Genomic DNA, 24,035 nt, shown 5'->3' with positions numbered 1-24,035 from the left:
TGCCTTGAAATTTCAGTGTTCTGATCTTCCACTGTTTTGCCGTTGTTGTGGCTAGGACATTCTGGAGGGTCAATCATAACATCTGGTTCACTAGTTTTCTCATTGTTATAACTTAAAGCAAGTGAGGTGTTGATCCAGTCCTGGACAATCTTTTCACTTCTCATTGAGCTTCTAGCACTTGCAGTTGTTTCAGATTGGCTACCTTTAGAAACGGCGTCGAGCAATTCAAATTCTTGCAGAGTTGCCTCTGCCAACCGTTTCCTGTTGTTTTCCTCCAGTTCATCTATTTCCACTTGCTTTTTCTGTTTAGCAAGGCGAATGGCTGCCTCATTTTGTTTTTCAATTTCTTCGCGCTTCATTTTAGCAATAACATAATCATGTTTACGCTGACTAGATGTTTTCGAAGAAGTCATAAGTGAGGGAAGTCTTGAACGAATGGAAGCCCTTGGTTCCTGGAACTCACTCACTTTATCATCAGCAGAGTTGATGTAGTTTCGTGCTGAAGTGGGGATCTTGTCGTTCTTAGTTGTCATTGCCTCCAAGTAAGACACTAATGAAGGAACAAGTGCACTTGGATCCTCCGTTTTTCCAGCAAATGCAATCAGGTCCTCATTTTTGTCTACAACGGTCATAAATGCTTCGTTGCACTTTGTTACTAGGCGTTCAACTTTCACTCGCCTACTTTGACTATTTATACAATGAAGGATATCTTCATGTATAGCATGCAATTCAGTCTCACGCTTTGACCTGGCAGCGTACAACTTTTTGACTTTTTGATCAAGACTATTAGACATCACGATGTTATTATTTCCAAATACCAGCAAAACTACCACAGCACACGGTTATCTTTTATAAGCACACTCCAAACAAATCAAACCCACGCAAATAAAACCCAACGCAAAAGACACCAAACACAGCACACTGTAGACAGTCTGTAAAACAAACCGCCCAAAGAGCAGAAAATGTCGTCGAGCACCCAGTGCCCGACAAAAACAGAAGTGGAGCGCTGAACGCTATGCGCTCAACGCAGAGGGAGACAAAGGACGCACGGGAAGTCGAGCGAGGAACGCGCGACGAAACGGAAACGTGACGGACGGGAAGTCGGACGAGCAACGCGCGACGCAACGGGAACGGAACAGACGAGAAGTCGAGCGAACAGTGCGCGACGGAACGGAAACGGGACGTGCGGGAAAGCGGGTAAAAACGCGCAACGCAACGAAACGGGACGGTGGGAAAGAACGGGCGGGAAATGAGGTTGGAAAGAAATATGCTAGCAGACCACAGCAAAAACTCAAGCAAACAACCTAGCCGTAACTCCAGAACAAACTTAAGTCACACCCTAGGAAGAAGGAGACAAGGTACTGCAAGCCAATCTAACATAGTTCATAATGGGTTTATAACGACAAATTTAACGAGAAACTAATTTACGGCAATGCAGTAGTACACTAAAAGGATGAAAAGGTCGAAAAATTTACTAGCCGTAACTCCAGAATAAACTTAAGTCACATCCTATCAAAACACAAACCAAAACAAACAATCAGCATACTAACGGTATTAAACAATCTACAGCAAAATTGAATGAACTACAATAGTGTATTTGTAGACTAAGACAGTTTGAAAAGTCAAGAAACAATCCAGCCGTAACTCGAGAATAAACTTAAGTCACACTCTAGAAGGTAACAAGACCAAACCAACTAGCAATCATACAGGTACACACAAAATAGAGCAGCGAAATCAAAATACTACAACAGGAGGGCTAGTAAATTAGTAAAGTTGAAAAGTCAAAGAACAATCCAGCCGTAACTCGAGAATAAACTTAGGTCACACCCTAGAAAGCTATAAGACCTAAACAAAAAACCAGCATACTAGCATACTCAACATACTACAGCAAAAACAACAACTTACTTCATCACATATGACATACTACACTAAAATCTGGAAAAGAAGCGGAATAAAACGAAAAGCGAAGTTTTGGGAGAGCGACGTTATTGAGAAAAAAATTGTAACACGGAGAACTAAAAGGCGAAAGGACAAAAAAGACGCGGGCAAAATGATTCATAAACGATCGACGAGAAAAATTATGGGAATTCGATATTTTTTTTGTAGGCCGGAGGTTGTGAAAATTTTCACAACTTTTTGTGTTTATTGAGTTTCACTCAATTAACGAACCTTCTTGCTGGAAAATTGATTTTCTGACAAATTTGTTAAAATTTTATGCATTTATCCAATTTTTTCAAATTTTGGTCAATTTTTTGCAAATTCTTGTTTACGGAACGGTAATCCAGTAAATTGGACGGTTTTAAACTCAGAAATACGGTTTTTAAATATTCTAAATTGATATCCTATGTTTTTTTGATTTGCATCAAAATTGACCAAAAATTTTCAAAATTGGACAAATTAGCATAATTTTCTCTCAATTTTTTCTTTATCAGAGGTTATTCTTTGATGTACGAACCGACTTGATCATTTTTTTCGAATTTCTGGTAAATCTACCAAACATTTTCAAAATCGATGTTTTTTCGTCTCGAAAACAGTTTTTTTTTCTACAAATATTTGTTTAATTCTACTAACCCATTATCCGAAAAAAATTCATGGGTTGGGTTTCTTGCCGTCTAAATTAATCTTAAAACACTTCACTGCAAAAAAATCACAACTTGGTTTTGTCTTACAGTTGTTGTGTTTCCCACTTAGAAATCAGTAACCATCTTCCTTAGTTGTTGCGTTTCATCTGGAGTGTAATACTCAACAAAACAGAACACACATGGCGTCTTCGTCACTTTGTCCAACCCCATAATCACAGGCCTCACATCTCCCGCCCTCGAAAACAGCTCATAGATCTGCTCCTCGAATGTGAAGACAGATTGCCCACATAGAGGGTGCTACTACCAGAAATATTGTCCAAATATTCGTCTCGGTTGCCTTGGAATCTGCCGTCGAAATATTCGGTCGACTCGACCGTGCTCTTGTTCGTCACGTGGATCTTATGCATTGCACTGCTACTGAATATGATGTACACAAATGGTCAAACTGATCGGTTCGCTCGCCACAAATGGCAGCCCAATTCTCAACTGCAAGTCAAATAAATCTATTAAATAAGTTTATCATAATTAGGCTATTCCTTATGTCGAGATTCCGTATTCGTAAGCCGGGTCGCGGCACCAATATTAACTCAGTAAAATATATAACTGAAGTTCGGAAAGTTTCAATTAAGCAACGTATAAGTATTGGTCATGTACAAAGCAACGTATTAAGCATTAATGTGATCAAGACAACGTATTAGTATTCGTAACGTTCATAGCAACAAGTGAAAACTTAGACGGCAAGGTTTTTCCGATGCTCTTTTACTGGTTTTTTGTCTGATGTTATTGACGTCAGATCAGTTCGTATTCAATCGGCAATTGTCTAGAAAACCTAAAATTATTAAGCCGAAAACCAGCTGAATCGATACATATCGTGGTTATATTTACTTGAAATTAGGTTAAATGAACTTTTTCGCAACTTTCTACGTATAATAGAACGTATTTTATTAATTTAGAACGATTTCTGTACGCATTTGAATACTCGATTCTGATTGGCTAATAATATCTCGCTTACTTTTTTACTTCGTAACAACTACAACTAGAAGACAGGCTACAAATTTCGTTTCAGAGCAATTAAAATTACTGCAGTTATAATTTTTTCCACTTGTTTTTCTCGTTCGGCAAAATTTTAATCTCAAATATAGCTGGAAAATTGTCGAAGAAGAGCCGCCGTTGACCCCCTAGGATTGAAACAGATAGAAAAACAAAAGAGAAAAATTGACGACGGCCTATTTCTCTTCTAAATGTCCAAAAGTGTTCTAATTTGTTCCACAGTTTCATTAGATTAGATTAATGTTGTGAATCAAGCCTCTAAATACGCTTAAAAATATGCTTAACAGTGATTCCAATTAAAATAATGAATTGAGGATCTTTATTAAATAATACTATTGTCTTTAAAAATAATATCTTATTGCTCGTGCTTTATTGGTTTATCCCGTATCTTTTTATTTCGCTTTTTAACCTCCAACATTATCGAGCTACTCGTATACAGCTAGAAGTTTACTTTGAATAACTTCAAAAGCTTAATCCGTTAAATCAGTTCTTTAAACATTCTTTCAAGTACCGGTGCTCTCGCTTTATTTGTTTAATCCAATTTTTTTTGGCTTCGCCTTTTGACCTCGCATTTATTTGCATAAATTTGCAAAATGAAATCCTGTTCAACTGAAACATTCACTGATGCAACTCAGAAATTAAACGTGAAATTTGTGAGTTACGTAAAGCTATGAAAAACAAATAGCGTAATCGAAAGATAAAATGAATTGAAAAATGACCATAGCCGGACAACTAAAACAATCCAGAAGTTGAATGAAAAACTATAATATTCTATACCTGACAAGCAGAACAGAAGAACATCACGAGCCAAGAGGTGGCATTCCTTGACAAACCAATGAAGCATTAAAATGCAGTTTCAACAATTTGATTGGACATCTAGCTTTGAATAGACAAGTAAAGGTAAAAAATGACAAGGAAGTTTTAAAATAATTTGATTTTTCTTCAATAAAACAAGAAAATATCAGAAAATTTCTGGGCTTAAACGCCCTTTAAACCAAAGCTGGCTGTCTAAATCAATCCAGAACCTCAAGTGCTAGTTATAAAGAAAAATTGTTGACCCTTGCTTTTGGAAGAGAACACGACAAGCAAGTTGAAAAAATGCAAATTTGCAAAATTGACAGCATTTGTTGTGTTAGAGTAAAAATTACCAATACAAATGCTTTAAACTATTTATTTAATGCCAATAAAAACAAACGTTCTTCATAAAAACAAGAAACAGTCAGCCATGATTGTAATTTTGTCCGATCACGTTCGTCAATGAGCGTATTTATTGTTTCGACTCCTCTTGAGGGGGGGGGGGAGGAACTATATAATCAAATGTGTTGTTTTTGTTCAGACAATTTTCGCCGATCGATATATTCGTCGTAGAGAGTTGAGACTGGTATCATTAGAAAGCTCGTCCAGCATAGAAAAGGGAACTGAGAAAAGACTTTTTTTCATTTTCCTTTCCTACAGGGAGTTATCGAGGTTTAAACTTTTGAGAAAAAGAGAGTGAATTCCGTTATTTTTTTTCACATTTTCCGGAATTTTTGCCTAAATTTTTGTCAATTTAGCTAAAACTTGTTAAAATTAATAAGAATAGTGTTGTTGATTTTATTTTCAAAGACAAAAAAGTATTGTTGATTTTTTATTCAATTTTTTTGGCACACATTTGGGGTAAATATTTCAAAATTCAGCCTTTTTCAACAATAACAGAACAAAATAAGCTTCTCTAGTCCACTTTGATTAAACTTTATTCGTTGATTATCAAAAGCTCAGAATTTATTTTTGAGTTTTTGACTAACAAATTATCGATATCTATAACATTTGAATAATTAAGTGCTCTAAAGGACGATAAGCATTAGCAAGTCTAGTTTCGGACCAATCTTTGACTGCTACAATCCAAAAAGATTTCGGATTGTATTCAGTCGGTCTTTTTAAAAAGAATTGATCTTTTTTATATTAATTAAAGAACAGAACATATCAAATCAAAGTTCATAGGTGTGATAGGTCCAATTGGCTGCCGGAGCAACTCCAACTTAATGCATTTAGTTTTTACTTGAAAGCTTATAGTCTTTTTGACTTTTAAAAACAATTGATTTTTGAGTAAATAATGGATTAATGAACTTTTCCTCTATTTTTTTTTCTTAATTTGGTCTACTGATTTAAATTTCAATATCTATTGCGGTTTTAAGTATTGAGGTATTGTTTTCTCGCTCTGATACTACTAGATTTCCAAATTTTTGTATTTAGTTTATTTACTCAAAAGATAATGGTCGTTTTGACTCTGAAAAATGTTTGCTTTTTAATTAAACAATGGCTTATTGAACTTTGCCAAAATTTTTCTTTTTATTTGGTCAATTTGAAGCTTCTTGGCAGCAAGGAAAGAATTCTTTTTTCTTCTACTATATTAAATTGGATATTGATTGCGGCTTCAAGCCCTAATATATTGTTTTCTGGCTTTGATACCACAAGATTTCAGATCTTTTTCTATTTTTAGATGTTTGCCAGTTTTTCACGTTTTCTGATTTTGTCAACTTATCACATCATTGACAGTTCTCAAATCACATTATTGGCGTTAAAAAAATGAAATTGAACAAATTAAAGTCTTGGAAGATCAAGATAACCGTTTTAACGGCTTCGTCACTTTTTTCATGAAGAATTTAATTCAATTTTTTTTATTTTGTCTTTAACTGTCGTTTTTACTTTTTCTTTTTAGTCGTATGAAATTTCCTGTATAATGATATGTTTCATTGGCGTTTTATGGAACAATAGATGAGCCGATTTTCTCATATTAGTAGATAGCTGATGGCTTTCAACACTTTGAAAACAATTGTTTCCCAAAAATAAAAAAAAAAACTTTTTAATTTGGCAGTTTTGTTCCTTTTTTTCCTTTTGTAATCTAGTCTCGTTAATTGCAGATCAAAAGGCATTAAGGCTTTCATGGGGAGGTTTCAGAAGAGGTTGGTGTCACAGAATCCAATATTTTTAAGGAATTCGTTATGACCGGCTTCGACAACGAGTTTTCACAAAAAAAGTCAAATAAATTTTCGAGTTTCGTCATATTTTACGTTCATTTTATGGACGTAAGATAAAATCTGGATAATTGCAGATCTCATGGGTTTCCTTAGAAAGAATAAACGAACCTACTTAACAATTTCAATTTGTATTTAATGGCTTTCATTACTTTGGAGATAGTTTTATTTCGGGAAAAAAATCAAAAGTGAAATCAAAAGCACTCTTCTTTGTTGTCTAATTGTTATCTAGTCTCATTAAACAAAAGCCACCTGATACATTTTCAGTGTTTAAAGAAAGCGCAATCTAACGTAATTTGAGGGCCAAAATATGGCTATAACAGCGTTTTGTTGCAAGTGATTGAATTTTTGTCCGGTGTCTTTTTGTTGTTCATTTTAGCCGCATAAAAAATTGAGTAAGGACAAGTCTTTATGCCCTTCTATAGAAACATTGGTAATGCTAAAACTTTAGGATATTTTATTGATTTCTAATGGTTTTCATTACTTTGATGTTATTTGTTTTAAAAAAACTAAGCGAACTTTTTAACTTTACTGTTTTTGTTCTTTTTGTCTAATTGTTGCCAATCCCTTTTTATGGTCTGGTGCCATATCTGTTCTGGTGTGTTATAAGTTATTTTTTTAGTTTCAATTTTATCTGACGGTATGTTGAGTTTGTTATTAAGTTTTGTTTTTTAAAACCGACAAAGTTTTTGATGTAATTATGTTTGTTGTTGTTGTTGTTGTTTGATTTTGCTGTTCGTCTTAACTCGCTTTCTTAATATTGGTATATCTCATCAATTTAGTGCATCATTTTTTTTACTCCACTGAGTTATTTGCTTTTGAGGTTATCGTTTCGTTCATAACCAATATTTTTTTTTGAAAAATACTTTTTTTGGGTTTTCGGGTTTTTTGGGATTCCCAAAATCAATTTTTGGGTTTTTCTATCTTTTCACTATTTGGTAGACAATTATGCCAAAATTATAGATGAGCGGGGTCGGAACCTTATGTGCGATTGCGCATTACCGAGCCTCCTTGTTACCTTGATTCTCAAAGATAACATATTCTGAAGTCTGGGTTTTAGACAATTCTTTTCATTTGTGCCACTTTTCCCCCAGTACGTAATGCGCCTCTATTCCGTAGCGTGCTTTTCAATTAGCCTCCATTCTTAAACTTAGTTTATTCACGCTCACTCACTCTTGCAGCCAATTATTGAATCTCCTGCAAACGATTATTGAAAGCAAATTAGGGATCTATGCTGTTTTGCCCCCACCCTCTAGCTTACTGAGCATAAATTTTTAATGACCTCCAGGCGCACGTGCTATTTTCTTACATAATAACGTGCTATATAACAACATATAATTTGTAACTGGGGGTCATAAAAAACACTGGGGGCCGAAACAGAATGGATCCCAAATTAGTTGCGACAAAAACGTTCGACTAAACGTGCGACTTTTTCGTTTGCACCCCCCAGCTTAGTGGGCGCTTATTATTTGCACCCCCCCCCAGACGCATGTGCCATATTTTTACAATGATTTACTATGTTATTGCACGTGCTCTGTAACTGGAGATGCATAACGTAATCGCGGACACAAACGGAAAACTCTATTTATGAGTTAAAGAACTGAATTAGAGATTCAGGATCTTTTCCGTTTGTGCCCCCCCAGTACGTTATGCGCCCCCCAATTACAGAGCACGTGTCATTACATGGTAAATCATTATGTAAAAATATTGCACGTGCGTCTGGGGGGTGCAAATAATATGCGCCCACTAAGCTGGGGGGGCACAAACGGAAAAGATCCGAGATTCAAACTCCCTTGATGGGTATAATTAAAAAGAGGGGACACTTTAACTGATTGAAATTAATTTTCACTCGCCCAATAGAAGGGGAGATCAGAGATTATTACCGGCCAGATTTTATGGCGGAATTATATGAAGTCCCGGGTATCTGTCGACCAAAAAAGAGGGGGCTCTTTAAGATTAAGTTGATTTAAACTCACCCAATTAGAGGGTAGTTGGGAAATTCGAAAAGATTAAAATGAAGAAGACACGGTTTAAATCTCCGATATATGAACGTGAAGGAACTAATTGAAGACAAATTGTATCTAAAAAAGGCTTGAAGTCTAAACTGGACTGATTAATTCAAATCGAACGACGAGAAATATAGACCACGCGATTGAGTTTATAAATTCAATGGCAAACAATTGTAGGATCATTTCCATTTGTCCCTCCCTCTCCTTCCAACTTAGTGGGAGTATATTATTTGCTCCACGCAGGGGCATGTGACATATTTTTACAAAACGATTTAATGGAGGTGCATAACGCGCTGCGGGTGCACCCACGGAAAATATCCCAATTATTAGTTGTCAATTATATCTGAACGTTCCCCACTTTTACATCCACTTTTCTCAAAATCCGCCCGAGTTCCAATACTTTTGACTTCAATCAGGGGAAAATTTTTGGGCGAGGTCCTCAGTTAATTAAGATTTTAAACATCATACCTGGTGTGCGAAATGCATCTGAATTGTAGCTGGAGTGAAAGACAATGCTGTTATCTTCACTGTCATTTACAGACAATGACTGCCGACCAGAAGGGTCATTCTCATCACAAACAAATCCCGAGCTGTACCGAATGAAATGGAGCCGACTCACATAATCTTGCTTACTCCCGGCTCTCGGCAATTCTTGCTTGCTGAACCGAACACTGATGTCGTCGGGTTCGTGTAATGACAAGGAAATGTGCCGATTTGGCGGCTCGTCAAACGAGAACCCTGAGTCGTGAGAGCTACCCGAGGGTAAACGATACTTCTCGTGTTCTAGGCTTGTTTTTGAGTTCAAGTTGTTGTTCAATAGTTCTCTATGATTGGGTAATTTTTCGGCCGGCTCTTCACAAAATACGTTGACTGCATTCGGAGGCAATGTTTTGAAGTTTACAAGTTCGGAGTGCTCGGGCGAATCATTTGCATCGCATGGGTGAATTCTGTTTGAGATGCGTACCGTTTTCCGGGACACAATAACATCCAGATTATCAGCCATTAATCTAACAAGAAAGGGTTTTGATTCTTTCCTTCACAGCTTTCAATTTCACGAATAAACCCACAAACCCCAATTATGATAATTGATTTTTTATGATCAGTCTTCATTTATTTTCTCTGCAGATTATTAGGCAAGAAAAATTTACGCCCATTTCCGAAATCGCAGTTACGGGACAAACCAGGTAACGGGAAAGGGCGCATCTAAGACACATTTTAGAGATTATATTTTCAGTATACTCTGGCATATTCTGTACGGTCATTTGATTAGTGCTGCCTTTTTAAAAATGACACCGGATATAAAAAAAAGTGTTCCGCTGTTATTACTGAACGCTAAGACCTTATTGTTTTACGAAGTAAAAATACATTTTTGTCGTGATATTGCACCAATTTTTAGTGAAATTTCGAGATCAATGAGTTTTTGAGATCAACCCGAAGCGCGTTTCTGCTCTGTGATAAGGTTTGTGTATCCTAACGAGAGATAGAAGTGGCCAATGTGATTAACATTAACCAGAAAGGCGAAGGGCAACCTTTCTACGGAAACTCAAGTTTTTTCTTTTAAAGTGTAAAGAAGGAGGGGTGTCGGGGGGGGGGGGGGGGGCTCTAAAGGGAAAGAAGCAAACTTTTAACCAAGCTTGAAACCAATCAATTACTTTGTAGTGTTGTTTTGTTCACGTGTTCGCGTTTACGATGAGGCGAAAATGTAATTGTGACCAGTAGTTATCGCAGCACAAATATCAGCTTGCGGATGCATGTTAATTACACTATGATAATAATTACTTTGATCACCTACAAATGTAATAAATAACCAATCCATCAAAAAGTCCTTCAACGCAAACTTAAAATAAATTCTCGTCACAAAATTTCTCACAGCTCAACAGCAATTTTGAATTGCTTAAACATTGATGGTTTGTTTTTTAAAACAATAAGTATAACAGAACAAATCTGAACTGCGTTTCAGCAAGGTATAAAAGCGGTTTGATAGCCGGCCAAAATACGTAAAAACAGACTTATACGCAGACTGTTGCAAACAAAATTAGCAAAACTCACGTGCGGTTTTTTTTTGCAAAAAAGCAGTTTTTAAACCTATGCGTTAGATCATACACAATAAAAAATCCAAATACTAGCTTCAACTCTGAATTTTCATTAAACACGCATTGATTGAAAATGAAAGATAGCAGTATAAAAATTGTGATTGAAACTGTAAAGTGTATTTTTAGAGTCAAATTGAGCACTTTTAAGATAACTTCGACCTTAATCAGCAAATCTTTTCATGTTTAAGGAGCTAATTTTCAGCTCTCGTGTTACAAATGATTGAATTGTATGAACGGTATATTATAGATAATCTGCAATAAAAACTTAAAATGCAAGTAGTTAATTCATACAAAAAATTCTTCAAAGAAAGTCTTTTCGGTTACTATTCAGCGTACTTTTTGTTCCTGCATCCAAAATACGCCAATGCAACATAAGACTAAACATATATGACTAAAATCCGGATATGCAACCCAATACACTATGCAAACACCCCCTCCCCCCGCTATGCATATCCGCTACAGAGCTCTCGCCATTACATAGTAAATCATTTTGTACAGGCTAAGTGACTCTGTTAGAGTCATTGAGAGTATCGGTCATTCATCGAGAACACATAATCGAACATCCAAGTGACGTTAGCAGGGTGAATTAGCCTTGACTGAAACATAACCCCAGTCTAGACCTGGAATTCTTAAAATACCGTCCTCGATCGATTTAAGGCATGAAAAGACAGATTTTTAGTATGGAAAAAAGTTGTCTGAACGATTGTGGCAATATAGTTCAGCTGCGATAACTGCTTAATCTTAAGATTCGCAATCTTTCTTAAGACTTCAGGCAGTTCTCTGTTGTTTTAAGTTTGACTGCTCTGTTGCAATGCTGTTTAGTTTTCAACACTGCTGCTTTTGTATGTACTTGTGAAAAGACTTTTGCTCAACCCCATGAAAACACCATCCTAGACCTAACAACACTATGAACAGACACTGATACCGAAAATGCCTATAAAAAGAATTTTACTCGACCAAAGAAAAACTGGCTGGACCTATGAAAAGAATTAAACTCGACTTTACGTGAGCTCCTCGACCGTATTATTTCACACAATACTTACTCCCCCTCTCACACACCTGAAATTATTCTTTCCATAAATACAGGTCAAGACCAGGGGAAGTTTGCATGTTTTGAATTTTGGTTCTGTGTGTGTGGGGAAATCTGGATTTTTCAAACTAGCTCACTGAGTTTTTCAGGTAACTGGACGGCACTTAGTGCTGAGAGTTGCAAATTATAAGCGCACAATTTTTTTAGGGGCACATTACGAAAGACGAAAGACAATTGGTTACTTTCGAGGCTGTTTTGGTCTTTCATATGAGCACAGAAAAAAATACTTCGGCTTAACTTCCCAAGTAGCAGTGTATACAATAAGAAAATTGATAGGGATCTGTGGACACAAGTGATGAACAAAATTTGTATTTTGGCGATTGCATTCACAGAAAATTCCAACAATTTTGAGCAAAAACTTACCCGCAGCAGTTATCGTTGAACCTTTTAAAAATAGTTAACTGATACCTCACTCAAATATGTACATTATTACTAAAAAGAACAATTTTCACATCGGTTGGAGACTATGGGATTTTGCAACTTCTGATTGTATTCTTAATCTACAATTAGCAATGTGGTGAAAAACTCTGAAAATACAATACTTGTTAATTTTCTTCTTAATCCACAATTGGTTTTGCGAGTGATATTTCTGATATTAGTCACCAATTAGACTTTCTTCGATTCAGTCTGATTGACACTATATTATATATAGGATACTTTAATATCGGATAGAAAGAAGTATCGAAATTTTTGACGGTTGGTATGGAAAAAAGTTATCGCTCAATGGATGTCAAGTCTTGGTTGTTGAATCAGACCCAGTTTCAATTGAACTTAATTGAGCAAATGAAACTTTGCTACGTAAACTAAAGACGGCAATGATCCCAAAAGACTCAAAATTCGATTATATGAACAATGAATATGACCGACAACACGGCAACAAAGCCGGTGCCATTACATAGCATCTGATTTGGCATAGGTAACGTAACCCTGCTTAGAGTCACTGATATTTTTTTGTCACTCATCGAGTATTCATTGTTCAACATCAAAGGGTCGTTAGCAGGATAAAAAAGCCTTTATTGAAACACGAATTTTGTATGTTTTGTATTTTTGCTCTCTGTGTGGGGGAAATCAATAACTAAGAGCCTGGAATTTCGGATTTCTACACAGTGCTTCAGGTCAATGTACGGCAATTGCTGCTGAGGGTTGCAAATAATAAGCACCAAAAAAGACAACCGTTTACTTTGGAGGCCGTTTTGGCCTTTCATGAAAAACAATAGCAATACTTCGGCTAATAGCAATACATGAAAAACAATAGCAATACCTATACTATCGACTTTATGCAGAAAAAAATCGATAGGTCTCATGTGGACAACAGTGATTAATTCACATATAATTCGATCCAGTTTTAATATTTTTGAGCACAAACATAACCAAAAAATTTATTGCTAAAATTTTCAAAAAATTATTACCTGATACATCATTCAATAACCTATTTGTCATGGGGGTTGCAAAAAACAATTAGCAACGAACATTGAAATTGATTCAATTTGTAGTACTACGATTCAAATTGATCTTGATCTCACACTATAGAAGTTTGCAACTCCTGGTTGTCTTTTCAATCACCAATTAGTTTTGCTAGGTATATTGCCGACATTAATCACCCCTTAGGCTTTTTTATTGCAGTCTTAGATTCGGCGTGATTTTTCGGACATGATAATCTGATTGGAGGAACATTTGTTGTTTTTTAAGTTTTATTGTTGGTGCCATTGTAAGTAGTGTTTCTATTTTTGATTCGAGTAGGCGATGCTTGTCTCTAAAAGGAAACTGTTGTTTTTGGAAACAGGCCTAGATAAATTCAAGACAATTTTCTTAAATTCTTCCACATAAAACAAAAATAGCATCTCGCAATCTATGTTGTGTTCATTTCATTGTTAGAACCTATTGAGGGGTAAAATCGTAATTGTGATGGGATCTGATTGTACTAGATAAGTATCCATTTATCGACTTAAGATAAAACTCTAGAGTTGTCTCTGTGTATTTGATTGTTCAATGGATACATGTTTGATTGTTTTTATTGCATCATTTTTTCGTGACTTTTCGTATTGATAATAACCATTTTTCCAATTTATTCAAGCGGCGGCTTATAACCGTTTAGAGAAACTGAGCATATCGAGCGTTTAGTTCAATTGTTTCATCTGACAAACGTGATTAAGTGTTCAATTAATTCAAGGGGTTTCGTTTATGAAAGTTTTGAGCTCAATGACTGAATCGATTTTGTGGAAGAATAAACCTCAGAAGAAGAACAAACTTAAAAAATATTTCGTTGGCCATTGATTTTTTATACTCATGCGCGCACAATCCAAGTCCACAAAAATTGGTTCTGAATGTTTCCATCAGAGTTAATTATGATCAGTTGGATACATATTGCGATCTTATACAAGATCAACTTTTTCATTCTCTATGACCTACCAACTTTTGCTCTCGACATTTCTGACATTTTTATACGATTGTTTTAAAATTAACGATGCATACAAAGCACCATAGTGACTTGTTCTAGTTTGCCTGGCAGTAGCTTCTCTCCTTCTTTCTAGGGTGTGACATGCGTTTGTTCTGGAGTTACGGCTAGTTTGTGTGGTTGAGTTTGTAGCTGTGGTCTGCTAGCATTGTTCTTCCCGCCTCCTCGCTCGTGGCTTATCGTCTCCTTCCCGTATTATCCCGGCCGGCTTTCCGTTTCGTTGCGCGCTAACTGCTCGACGTTTCCGCCCCATCCGTATCGTTTTCCGGTTTCGCCACGCGCCGTCCGCCCGACATTTCCGTCTCCCTCTCGCCATTTGTCGCGCGTTGTTCGCCCGACTCTCCCGTTTGACCGTCTGGTTTCCCGTTGTTTAATGGGTTACTCGTTTGGCGTCTCTTCCCGTTCGTCCCATGTCCCGTTCTGTCCCGTGTCGCGTTTTCTGCTCTCACCGCTAATTCTTTCTTTCACCGGGTTTTACTGTAATCGACGAACAACTTTGCTCTTGGGCGGTTTACTAGGCAAACCGTAATACCAGGGTTCGTTTTAACCCATTCATGTTGTGTATGTGTGTGTGTTCTTTTGTGAAATTACCAAGTTAAACTTTTGGTTCCTGTTTTGATAAGATCATGGAGCAATGCAGGACAAATTTAACAAACTTCATAGTACGAAGGCAAAATTAGAGGCTGAACTTAATAAAACCTATGGTGAAATTAACAATGCTGTGGATAAGCAAGACAGGAAAGCTAAGATTGAACGTCTGATTGTGAAGTGCAAAGATGCTTTTACTAAAGTAGTTGATAAGAACGAAGAGCTCTTTGATTTGCACGAAAGACTGAATAACCAGAAGCTGCCTGTAAGAACCATGAAAAATGGTTGGAGACTGTAACTAAGAAAGCTGACGAGTTCATTGCTGCTGCTCGATGGTACGTCAATTCGATCCCAGACAAACAGACAGCAGAGCAGTATACCTCTCACCATTCAAGACCTGGTTCACACATGACTTCCATAAAACTTTGACTCAAGCGTTACAAGACCACTGTGAAAACAGGATTTATGCATTACGGGGTCTGAGTTTTAATCCCAACGCTTTGAAAGTCCAAAAAATGCGCAATTTCAATTGAGCCACTTCTTCCGTGATAAAGAGAGGTTAGTTATAAGGCATGATGTGGTGAACAATTCATTGTGGCCTCATCGCAGCTATAAAAACCAGCCCTTAACAACATTGTAGCTTATTGCAGTGCTTGAAAAGTATCATGAGCGTATAGAAACTATAGTGTATTGCCCCAGTGAGGGAACTCCTGATATGTAAGATCAGCTCAAGTGTAGTACTCTAGTCAACATCCATATAGTGAAAGACATTGTGTCTACACAAAAACAGAAAGATCCTAGTCTTGTGTTTCTCAGTCTTGTGTTGCTGTTGGGGTCTACCCGCTGACTGGTGGTGTGACTTAGTTTACTCACGGGTTACGGGTTAATTTGCGTTTGGTTCTCTCTAATAGCGCTTTACTAAACGTTTCGCTCTCCCAAATTTTTGAGTTATTCACTACCGTCCGTTTCCCGCAGGTTATCTTGTTTCAATTTTCCGCTCCTGTTTTTTTGTTTCCGTTTCGTCGCACTTCTTTCTGTTCCCGTTTATCTGTTGTATGATGTAGTATGTTGAGTTTTTGCTGCAGTAAAATTTGTTTGCTAGTATGCTAGTTGGTTGTTTAGTCTCGTTGCTTGCTAGGGTGTGACTTAACTTAATTGTTGAATTACGACTGGTTTGTTTCGTGACTTTCTATACACTTGTTTGCTAGCAATTTATTGTAGCTTGATTACTTTTGGTAGTATGCACTTTACTGTCTGGGTATGCTGGTTTGCTAGGTCGTGACTTAAGTTTGTTCCGGAGTTACGACTACTAAATCTCCTGACGTTTTCGACTTTTGGTTTTGATACTTCGTTGCCGTAAATTATTTTGATATTGGTAGACAATGAACCATTATGACTTATGCTAGTTTGCTGGCAATAGCTTATCCCCTTCTTTCTAGGGTGTGACTTGAGTTTGTTTTGGAGTTACGGCTATTTGTTTGGTTGAGTTTGTTGCCGTGGTCTGCTAGCGTTGTTCTTCCCGCCTCCTCGCTCGTGGTTTACCGTATCCCTCCCGTGCTATACGGGCTTTGCGATTCGCTGCGCGCCGTCCGCCCAACTTTTTCGTCTCGCTCTTGTCATTTTCCCGCTTTGTCGCGCGTTGTTCGTCCGACTCTCCCTTTCGTCCGTCCAATTTCCCATTGCGTCCTGCGTTACTCGTTTAGCATCTCTTCCTGTTCGCCCCGTCTCCTGTTCTGTCCTGTGCCGCGCTTTTTGCGCTCACTGCTCTTTCTTTCTTTCCCCGGGCACTACTGTACTCGACGAACAACTTTGCTTTTGGTCGGTTTGCTAGGCAAACCGTAATACTAGTGTTCGGTTTAACCCATTTACGTCGTGTATGTGTGTGTGTTCTTTTGTAGTAGTAACAAATTAAACTTTTGGTTCCTGTTTTGATAAGATCGTGGCAACATTGCAGGACAAATTCAACAAGTTTTATAGTACGAGGTCAAAACTAGAGACTGAACTTAATAAAATCTATGGTGAAATTAACAATGCTGTGGATAGGCAAGACGGGAAGGTTAGAATCGAACTTCTGGTTGTAAAGTGCAAAGAGGCTTTTAATAAAGTAGTTCATAAGAACGAAAAGCTCTTTGATCTGGCGCGAAAGAGATCTGGCACGAAAGAGACTGTAACTAATAAAACTGACATTGCTGCTGCTCGAGGGTACATCAATTCGGTCCAATACAAAGAGAGAGCAGAGCAGTAGACCTCTCACCATTCAAGATCAAGCTCACACATGACTTCCTCAAAAAGATCAAGTCAGCGTTAACGAGACTTAGAAATATCAAGACTCAAAAGGGAGGAGCTTGAGAAACAACATGAAGCAAAGCTTCGCATTGCTAGACAGCGTCTTGAAATTGAAACACAAACGCAATTGTGAAAATTGGAAAAACAGCAGCTTGAGGAAGAACATCGCAAGCAAATAGCTGCTGCAGCCCTTGTGTAATTTGATTTGTTGACAAAACCATCATCAATTGGGTCCACTGCAGGCACAAACGAGTGAGCTCTTCAGTGAAAGAAGTTCAGTCATGAGCAAGAAACTTGTTCAAGATTGGGTCAATTTGTCACTGGCCGGGAAGATGGCAGATGGTGCAAATGAACCAAGTTTGCAATTTTCTGGTTCCATTGCCCAATCAAACCAAGCAATTGTCCCACGTCTTTTTCAAATCAACCTTTAAATTCACACTCTAATCTCAATACATATGGTTAAGTTGAGTCTAACATCAACCTCCCTGTCCATGAGCCGCAAGAACCAAGTAGTAGAACCAATTTAACCAATAATGCAAACACCATCAAGCAAGAGCAGCAACAGCCTCAATATACTCCTCCATCGCCACCAATTAAATTTGGTATGCCAACTCAACTAAATGCCCATACACAGCCCGACAACTGAACTGTCACAAGCAACAATGCACTTCGATGATTTACAGTTAGATCACCAATTCCCTCGCATGTCGAGCATGCCTGGACAGTTGGATTTAGTCAGCTCTCCGCGTTCAACACTTTTAAATGCGCTCGCTAATGCTCTGCTAGCACCTTATCTACCAAAAGCACACATAAATTTACCAGCCCTCCCATCCCCTATTTTAAATCCCATACCATCGCATTTCCCAATATTCCCTTCGCCGCCACAAGCACTCCCACTTCACACCCAAATCCCCGTGGCGACTAATGTCAATCCATCACCCCTTTCTCCGTCTGCACAATCCATTTCCTCCGCAAATAATTTTGTACCACAATTAGTTCATTCATCGCCCCCACAAAAGAGGTGTCAGCCCCAAAATTTTGTACCCATAATCCACGCAGCTCTGCGCCTCTGGATCCAAACGTCTGGCGTTGTCCGGCAGCAGTCCTGTCTAATGCAGTACCACTCTTAGGTACATCTGTTAACGTAAACACCCTGCGCCCCGTTAAGCAACCCTAAGGTCCCTACATCACTCAGGTCCTCCTTTCATGTACAAGCAGCAGCAGGGTCCCAAAATTACGTAACATCAGACTTCATGCAAGCGAATCCAATTAGTTCTTCCACAGGTACCGCGCCACTTTTGTCATTCAGATCATTCCGCCAACGTACGGGGCTACCGTTCTGAATCCGTTGTGTTGGGGTTGCCCACCGCATCCCACACCTTCGGCTCCTCCTTTGGACTCAGCATATTTGTTAAAAGCAGTTGGTGGTTGCAATCACTTGTAAGAGGAAAGATCCGTTGCCCGAGTGGAAGTTGTCAGAGTACAATGGCAATCCTCTGCGGTGGCATGAATGTTTCTGACAATTTAAAAGCGCCACAGACTCACCGTCTTTGACTGATGATGTCAAGTTAACGTACTCAAAATTTCTTGTAAATGGAAAAGCTAAAACTGCCATCGCCGAGTTCGCATACTGGGGGTAATGTTAATGGATGCACTTAAGACAATCGAACGTAAATTTGGCCGACCCCAGGCAGTAGTCTGTGCCCGCTTAGACAAACTCAGCTCTTTTTCACCTTTTAAGATGCACAATAGTGATAACATCATAAACTATTCTGAAAAAAAATTTAGGCCTCTTTGGGCTTTTTAAATCATTTTCATATGACTCAGACCTTAAGAGCGCCTCACTTCTCAACACTTCTGTGCAAAATCTGCCACCCAATCTGAAAGAGTCTTGGTCACTCTCCACAGTGATGAAACACTGGGTTAAGCCAACACTTCTTGACCGATTGGTTACAGGAGAAGACCAAGGCACATGACTTATTGAAAGAAACTTCGTCAAAGGCAAGAATTGAGGATAACACCAACTCAGTAGTCAAGGCCAAAGTTGCCTCAAGAGCTTTTGCTGCTAATACGCAAACTAAGGGCACTCAGAGACCAGCCTCAACATCGACAACGCCTCCAATCCCTCGCTGCATTGTGTGTAGAGGTAACCATCGCATCTTGCAGTATCGGTTATTTAAAAAAAAGTCCCCCAATCAGCGAGCAAAGGTAGTGGCGGAATCAAAATTGTGCTTTTCATGTTTTGGAGAGAAGCATACGTTCAAGCAATGCCCGAGTCCTAGGAAATGCAGGAAGGACGGTTGCAACAGCTCCAATAATACACTTCTTTTTGGATCTGAGACGGTTTATCCATCAAAATCTCCTTCAACCAACAACAACAGTAATTCTAATGCTGGCGCAAGTCGAAGTGAACCTTCTAGTGTCCAATCATCGAGTAAGAGCACTACTTTGTCATCTGTGAGTAATGTGATAGGACTCCTTCAGGTGACTGAGTTACAGTTAACGAGCTCTTCCGGTAAAGATACCACGGCTTTAGTTTTGTGCCATAACGCTTGCATTAACTCTTGGGTGCCAATGATCTTGCATATAGACTTGGTTTGCACGGAACAGCATTGAAACTAACAGTCAAGGGTATAAATACCGAGGAGGTTGTAGACACTAAACTAGTTGAACTGACTGTAACACCACGCGACAACCAAGCATTTGAACTATCTAAAGTCAGTCCTTACGTGAAGGAAGATTTGAACGCAGGCGCCGACGAGATCAAAATTAAAGCGCTTCAGGAAACATACCCGCACCTAGCAGTTCTAGGCCAATTTACATGTTGCCATGGAAACATCGAGATGATACTTGGACAGGATGTGTATCATGCCACCCGCCCGTTAGAATACTTTGCTGCCGACGAGAAGTGCTCGCCTTTCGCTGTTAAGTTCCTATAGGTTGGGTTATAAGCGGCCCTCAACCTTCGTCTTCAAGAAAAGTGGCTCAAGAAAGACCAGCATTTAAGGCAAAAGAATTCGAATACCATCGATGAATACCCAGAGATGTGTGACGTAGTGAAAATCAAAAATGCCTTTGAGGTGACAAATGACACCGAACGTGACAGATTTCTAATGCACCAACCGGTTGTTAACCCGAACAAGCCTGGACAGGATCTTGGGGTTCTAATTGGGGCTAAATTCCATGGGGCATCTCTTAATAAGTCGTTGCTCACTGGACTCAATTTACTACAAAAACCTAATCTACGGACTCATACGTTTCCGACAACATCCATTTGCCGTTTCAACCGACATCAAGAGCATGTTCTCTCAAGAGGTAGTGTCATCATAAGATCAACCATCTTTGCGTTTTTTGTGGTGGGAGGATCTCACATCAAATATTGTGGCACAGCAGTACACACGCCAATTTCTGGGGGCAAAAGACCAGCTCACTTGCGCTAACTACTTATTCCAGCGCACGGTATGTGACTATGACAAACGGTACCCAGAAGCTGCGAAAGTTGTCCTTGAGAACTTCTACATGAACGATTACTTAGACTCAGTGAAATCCCCTGAGAGGGCCCTCATTAGCTCGAAGGAATTGGTACACCTTCTGGTGTCTCTGATGGAACTGTGCCTTGTTGCTTGCTGTCCTTGTTCAATTGAGTATGGGTCGTGTTTTGATGGATGCTTTTGAATGCTTATTTTTCTTTGCCATTCAATAGCTCTTTATTGTTTGTGTGTTGTTTCATGCGGTCTCTATAAGTATCACTTAGTTCCGGTCTCATGGGGCAAAAACTGGTTGAGGCGGTTGTCTTGTGATCGGCAGGGTGGCTCCGATAACTTCCGGCAAGCATTTGCTCCCCTAACTTGTCTGTGCTAGCTTTAACTGGTATCATTTTAACATAATGTTGTGAATCATTGATGCCAGACGTTTTAAAACAGCCAATAATTGTGTGAATAGCAATGTTTTGTAGTGTTTGCAGGTGGTTCCAGTTTGTGACCCCGATTTGGAAGCCCAAACGCGAGCACCATAGTTCAAGAAGCTCCAACTGACAGCTTTATAAGTCTCTGAGAGTGTCCCATTTGTGCAGCCGCAGTAGCTACCAGCAATCATTTTTAGTATGTCATTGCGCTTTTGTAGTTTCTCTTTGGCCATCCTTACATGTTTTCCAAAACTCAGCAACTCCAGAATTGACACCAAGTACTTAGACTTTAAGTATCTGGACTTTACTAATATTGGTGAATTGCTGATAGCGAAATGTTGGTCAAACACGACCTCCTTGAGCTATCTTGATTATAGCCAGTCGTGTACAAAATTTAAGCAGGGAGTTAACATGTTAATCATTTTTTTAACCTGTTAGTGAGAATTAGGTTAATATATATCATCAGAGTCAGACGTGATATTTATCGTTTTCGAGGGTAGAGGTAGCTTGATTATGTATACCTTAAAGAGCATTGGCAATAATAAACCATCACGGGGGAAACCCTGTTTGACTTGTCGCCACGTCGACTTTTCATTGTTATATTCTACGAAGGAAAACCTGCCCGTTAAGTTTGAAGGGACCAATCTTTTTGTGCTATTTAGTAGGAGTGCCTCGAGTATGTTTTCTCTTGTTTGTAGTTTCTGATCAACCGTGTAAAAAGTCGTGGTAAGATCTAAGCCTACTAGTATGGAGAACGCCGACAAAATTTTGTTGCCTTTGTGCTGCTCACGTTGTTATCGTTGGTGTTGTTGTTATTGGTGTTGTTGTTATTGTTGTTGTTGTTGTTATTGTTTTTGTTAATGTTGTTGTTGTTGTTGTTGTTGTTGTTGTTATAGCGGTCGCGCAGAGCTGCATTTCGCAGAATAAATTGGCGGGATACCGACGCTTATGCCACTTCAAATGGCAACATCAAACTCTACTGTTCCTTTCTAAAGGTCAATCACTTTCAAGCCAATGGTGTTCTTTTTGCAGTTGAAAAAGTGGAGAGCGGTTATCAACGTTGTTACAGACCCTTTTAGAGTAAAAATTTAGCAGAGGGCATTATCCAGTTCTCAATTGTACTAATTGTATATTTGCAAATCGTGGCAGCGTTTCTTCTTCTGGTGTCTCTGATTGTAGTGTGCCTGGTTGCTTGTTGTCCTTGTTCAATTGAGTATGGGTCGTGTTTTCATGGATGCTATTGAACGCTTATTTTTTGCGATTTAATTGCCCTTTATTGTTTGTGTGTTGTTTCATGCGGTCTCTATAAGTATCACTTAGTGCCGGACTCATGGGGCAAAAACTGGTTGAGGCGGTTGTCTTGTGATCGGCAGGGTGGCTCCGATAACTTCCGGCAAGCATTTGCTCCCCTATCTTGTCTGTGCTAGCTTTATCAGGCAGCATTTTAACCTAATTTTGTAAATCATTGATGCCAGATGGTTTAAAGCAGCCAATAATTGTGTGAATATCAGTGTTTTGTTGTGTTTGCAGGTGGTTCTAGTTTGTGACCCTGATTTGGAAGCCAAAACGCCAGCACCACAGATCAAGAAGCTCCAACCAACAGCTTTGTAAGTCTCTGAGAGTGTTCCATTTGTGCAGCCGCAGTAGCTACCAGCAATCATTTTCAGTATGTCAAAGCGCTTTTGTAGTTTCTCTTTGGTCATCCTTACAAGTTTTCCAAAACTCAGCCACACCAAAACTGACACCAAGTACTTAGACTTTAAGTATCTGGACTTTACTAATATTGGTGAATTGCTGATAGCGAAATGTGGGTCAAACACGACCTCCTTGATCTTAAATTCTCTTGATTCTAGCCAGTCATGTGAAAAATTTAAGCAGGGAGTTAACATGTTAAGTAATTTTTTAACCTGTGCGTGAGAATTAGGTTATTATATATCATCAGAGTCAGACGTGATATTTATCGTTCTCGAGGGTAGGGGTAGCTTGATTATGTAGATCTTAAAGAGCATTGGCATTAAAAAACCACCATGGGGAAACCCTGTTTGACTTGTGGCCACTTCGACTTTTCATTGTTATATTCTACCGAGGAAAACCTGCCCTGTAAGTATGAAGCGACCAATCTTTTTGTGCTATTTTGTAGTAGTGCCTCGAGTATGTTTTCTCTTGTTTGTGGTTTCTGATCAACCATGTAAGAAGTGGTGGTGAGATCTAAGCCTACCAGTAGAAGTTGAGGGCTACTAGTTGAGTACGTTTTCAAAGTTTCTTTTGCTTAAATCTTTTCTGTATTTCTTCCGTGACAATTCTGAGAGCTGTCGTTGTAGAGTGCTGAGGTCTAAAGTTGTACTGTTGTTCTTCTTGTGGACATTCTATAGAGTCACTTTGTAAGAGTTTTCTTTTAGTCTTGCTTTGGGGATAGGAGTGCAATTGGCTTGAAGCTATTGGACTCGTCTATGGATTTTCTTGGTTTGTGTAGTGGTACAGACCGGCCAACTTTCCAGAAGATTGGTGAATTTGCACCGCTTAGAGAAAAATTTCTGTTACCAGTGAGGAATCTGAGTGCTATGGGGCCTAGATGGTTTAGGTCGATTGGCGCTATTCTATCTGCGCCCAGCGCTTTACTATAATTTGTGTGTCTTATAGTTTCCTTCATTGTGTTGCACTTAAAAATTCTGCTCTCTCTTTCCAGTCTGCTAATTGTTCTTAATGTAATTCGTTTCTGTTTTTTTTTCTTGGGTTGTAGAGTGTTTTGCTGAATTTTTTGCGCACTTCCATGGAATATGGTGAGGAGTAGTCTTCTCAAAGTCAAAGTATGTGGCTTGTGGTTAAGCGATACTTGACGACAAACCTTTTACTGTGCTCCAAAGTTTAGAGCCACCACCTCTGAGTACGGTTTGCACAAACTCGATTTTTTTTGCTCTTTCGACTTTGAAAAAGTTTGTTTATTTCATGTGTTAGGTGTGTTCC

The 24,035-nt window shown here is 38.7% G+C and overlaps 1 protein-coding gene across 5 annotated transcripts in view; it reads right to left on the bottom strand.

Moving 5' to 3' along the window:
• Positions 1–10,635, bottom strand: part of LOC142342902 (protein dispatched homolog 3-like) — a 61,703-nt gene extending 51,068 nt beyond the window's left edge. For 3 of the 5 annotated variants that reach the window (XM_075394559.1, XM_075394564.1, XM_075394563.1), the window contains exons 1-2: positions 10,278–10,635; positions 9,124–9,662 (exon numbers count right to left, since the gene is read on the bottom strand). In XM_075394559.1, the coding sequence (XP_075250674.1) occupies positions 9,124–9,658 (535 nt within the window). In that variant the 5' untranslated portion in view covers positions 9,659–9,662; positions 10,278–10,635. The remainder of the gene's footprint in view (positions 1–9,123; positions 9,663–10,277) is intronic. The other 2 variants (XM_075394562.1, XM_075394561.1) reach the window with 2 other exon arrangements.
• Between the last annotated feature and the right edge of the window lie 13,400 nt (positions 10,636–24,035).

Source organism: Convolutriloba macropyga, chromosome 7 (genome assembly GCF_964194025.1).
Source record: "Convolutriloba macropyga chromosome 7, txConMacr16.3, whole genome shotgun sequence".
NCBI classification, from domain to species: Eukaryota; Metazoa; Xenacoelomorpha; order Acoela; family Convolutidae; genus Convolutriloba; species Convolutriloba macropyga.
Note: the sequence above shows the minus strand (reverse complement) of the source record. Positions and strands in the feature narration are given on the sequence as shown.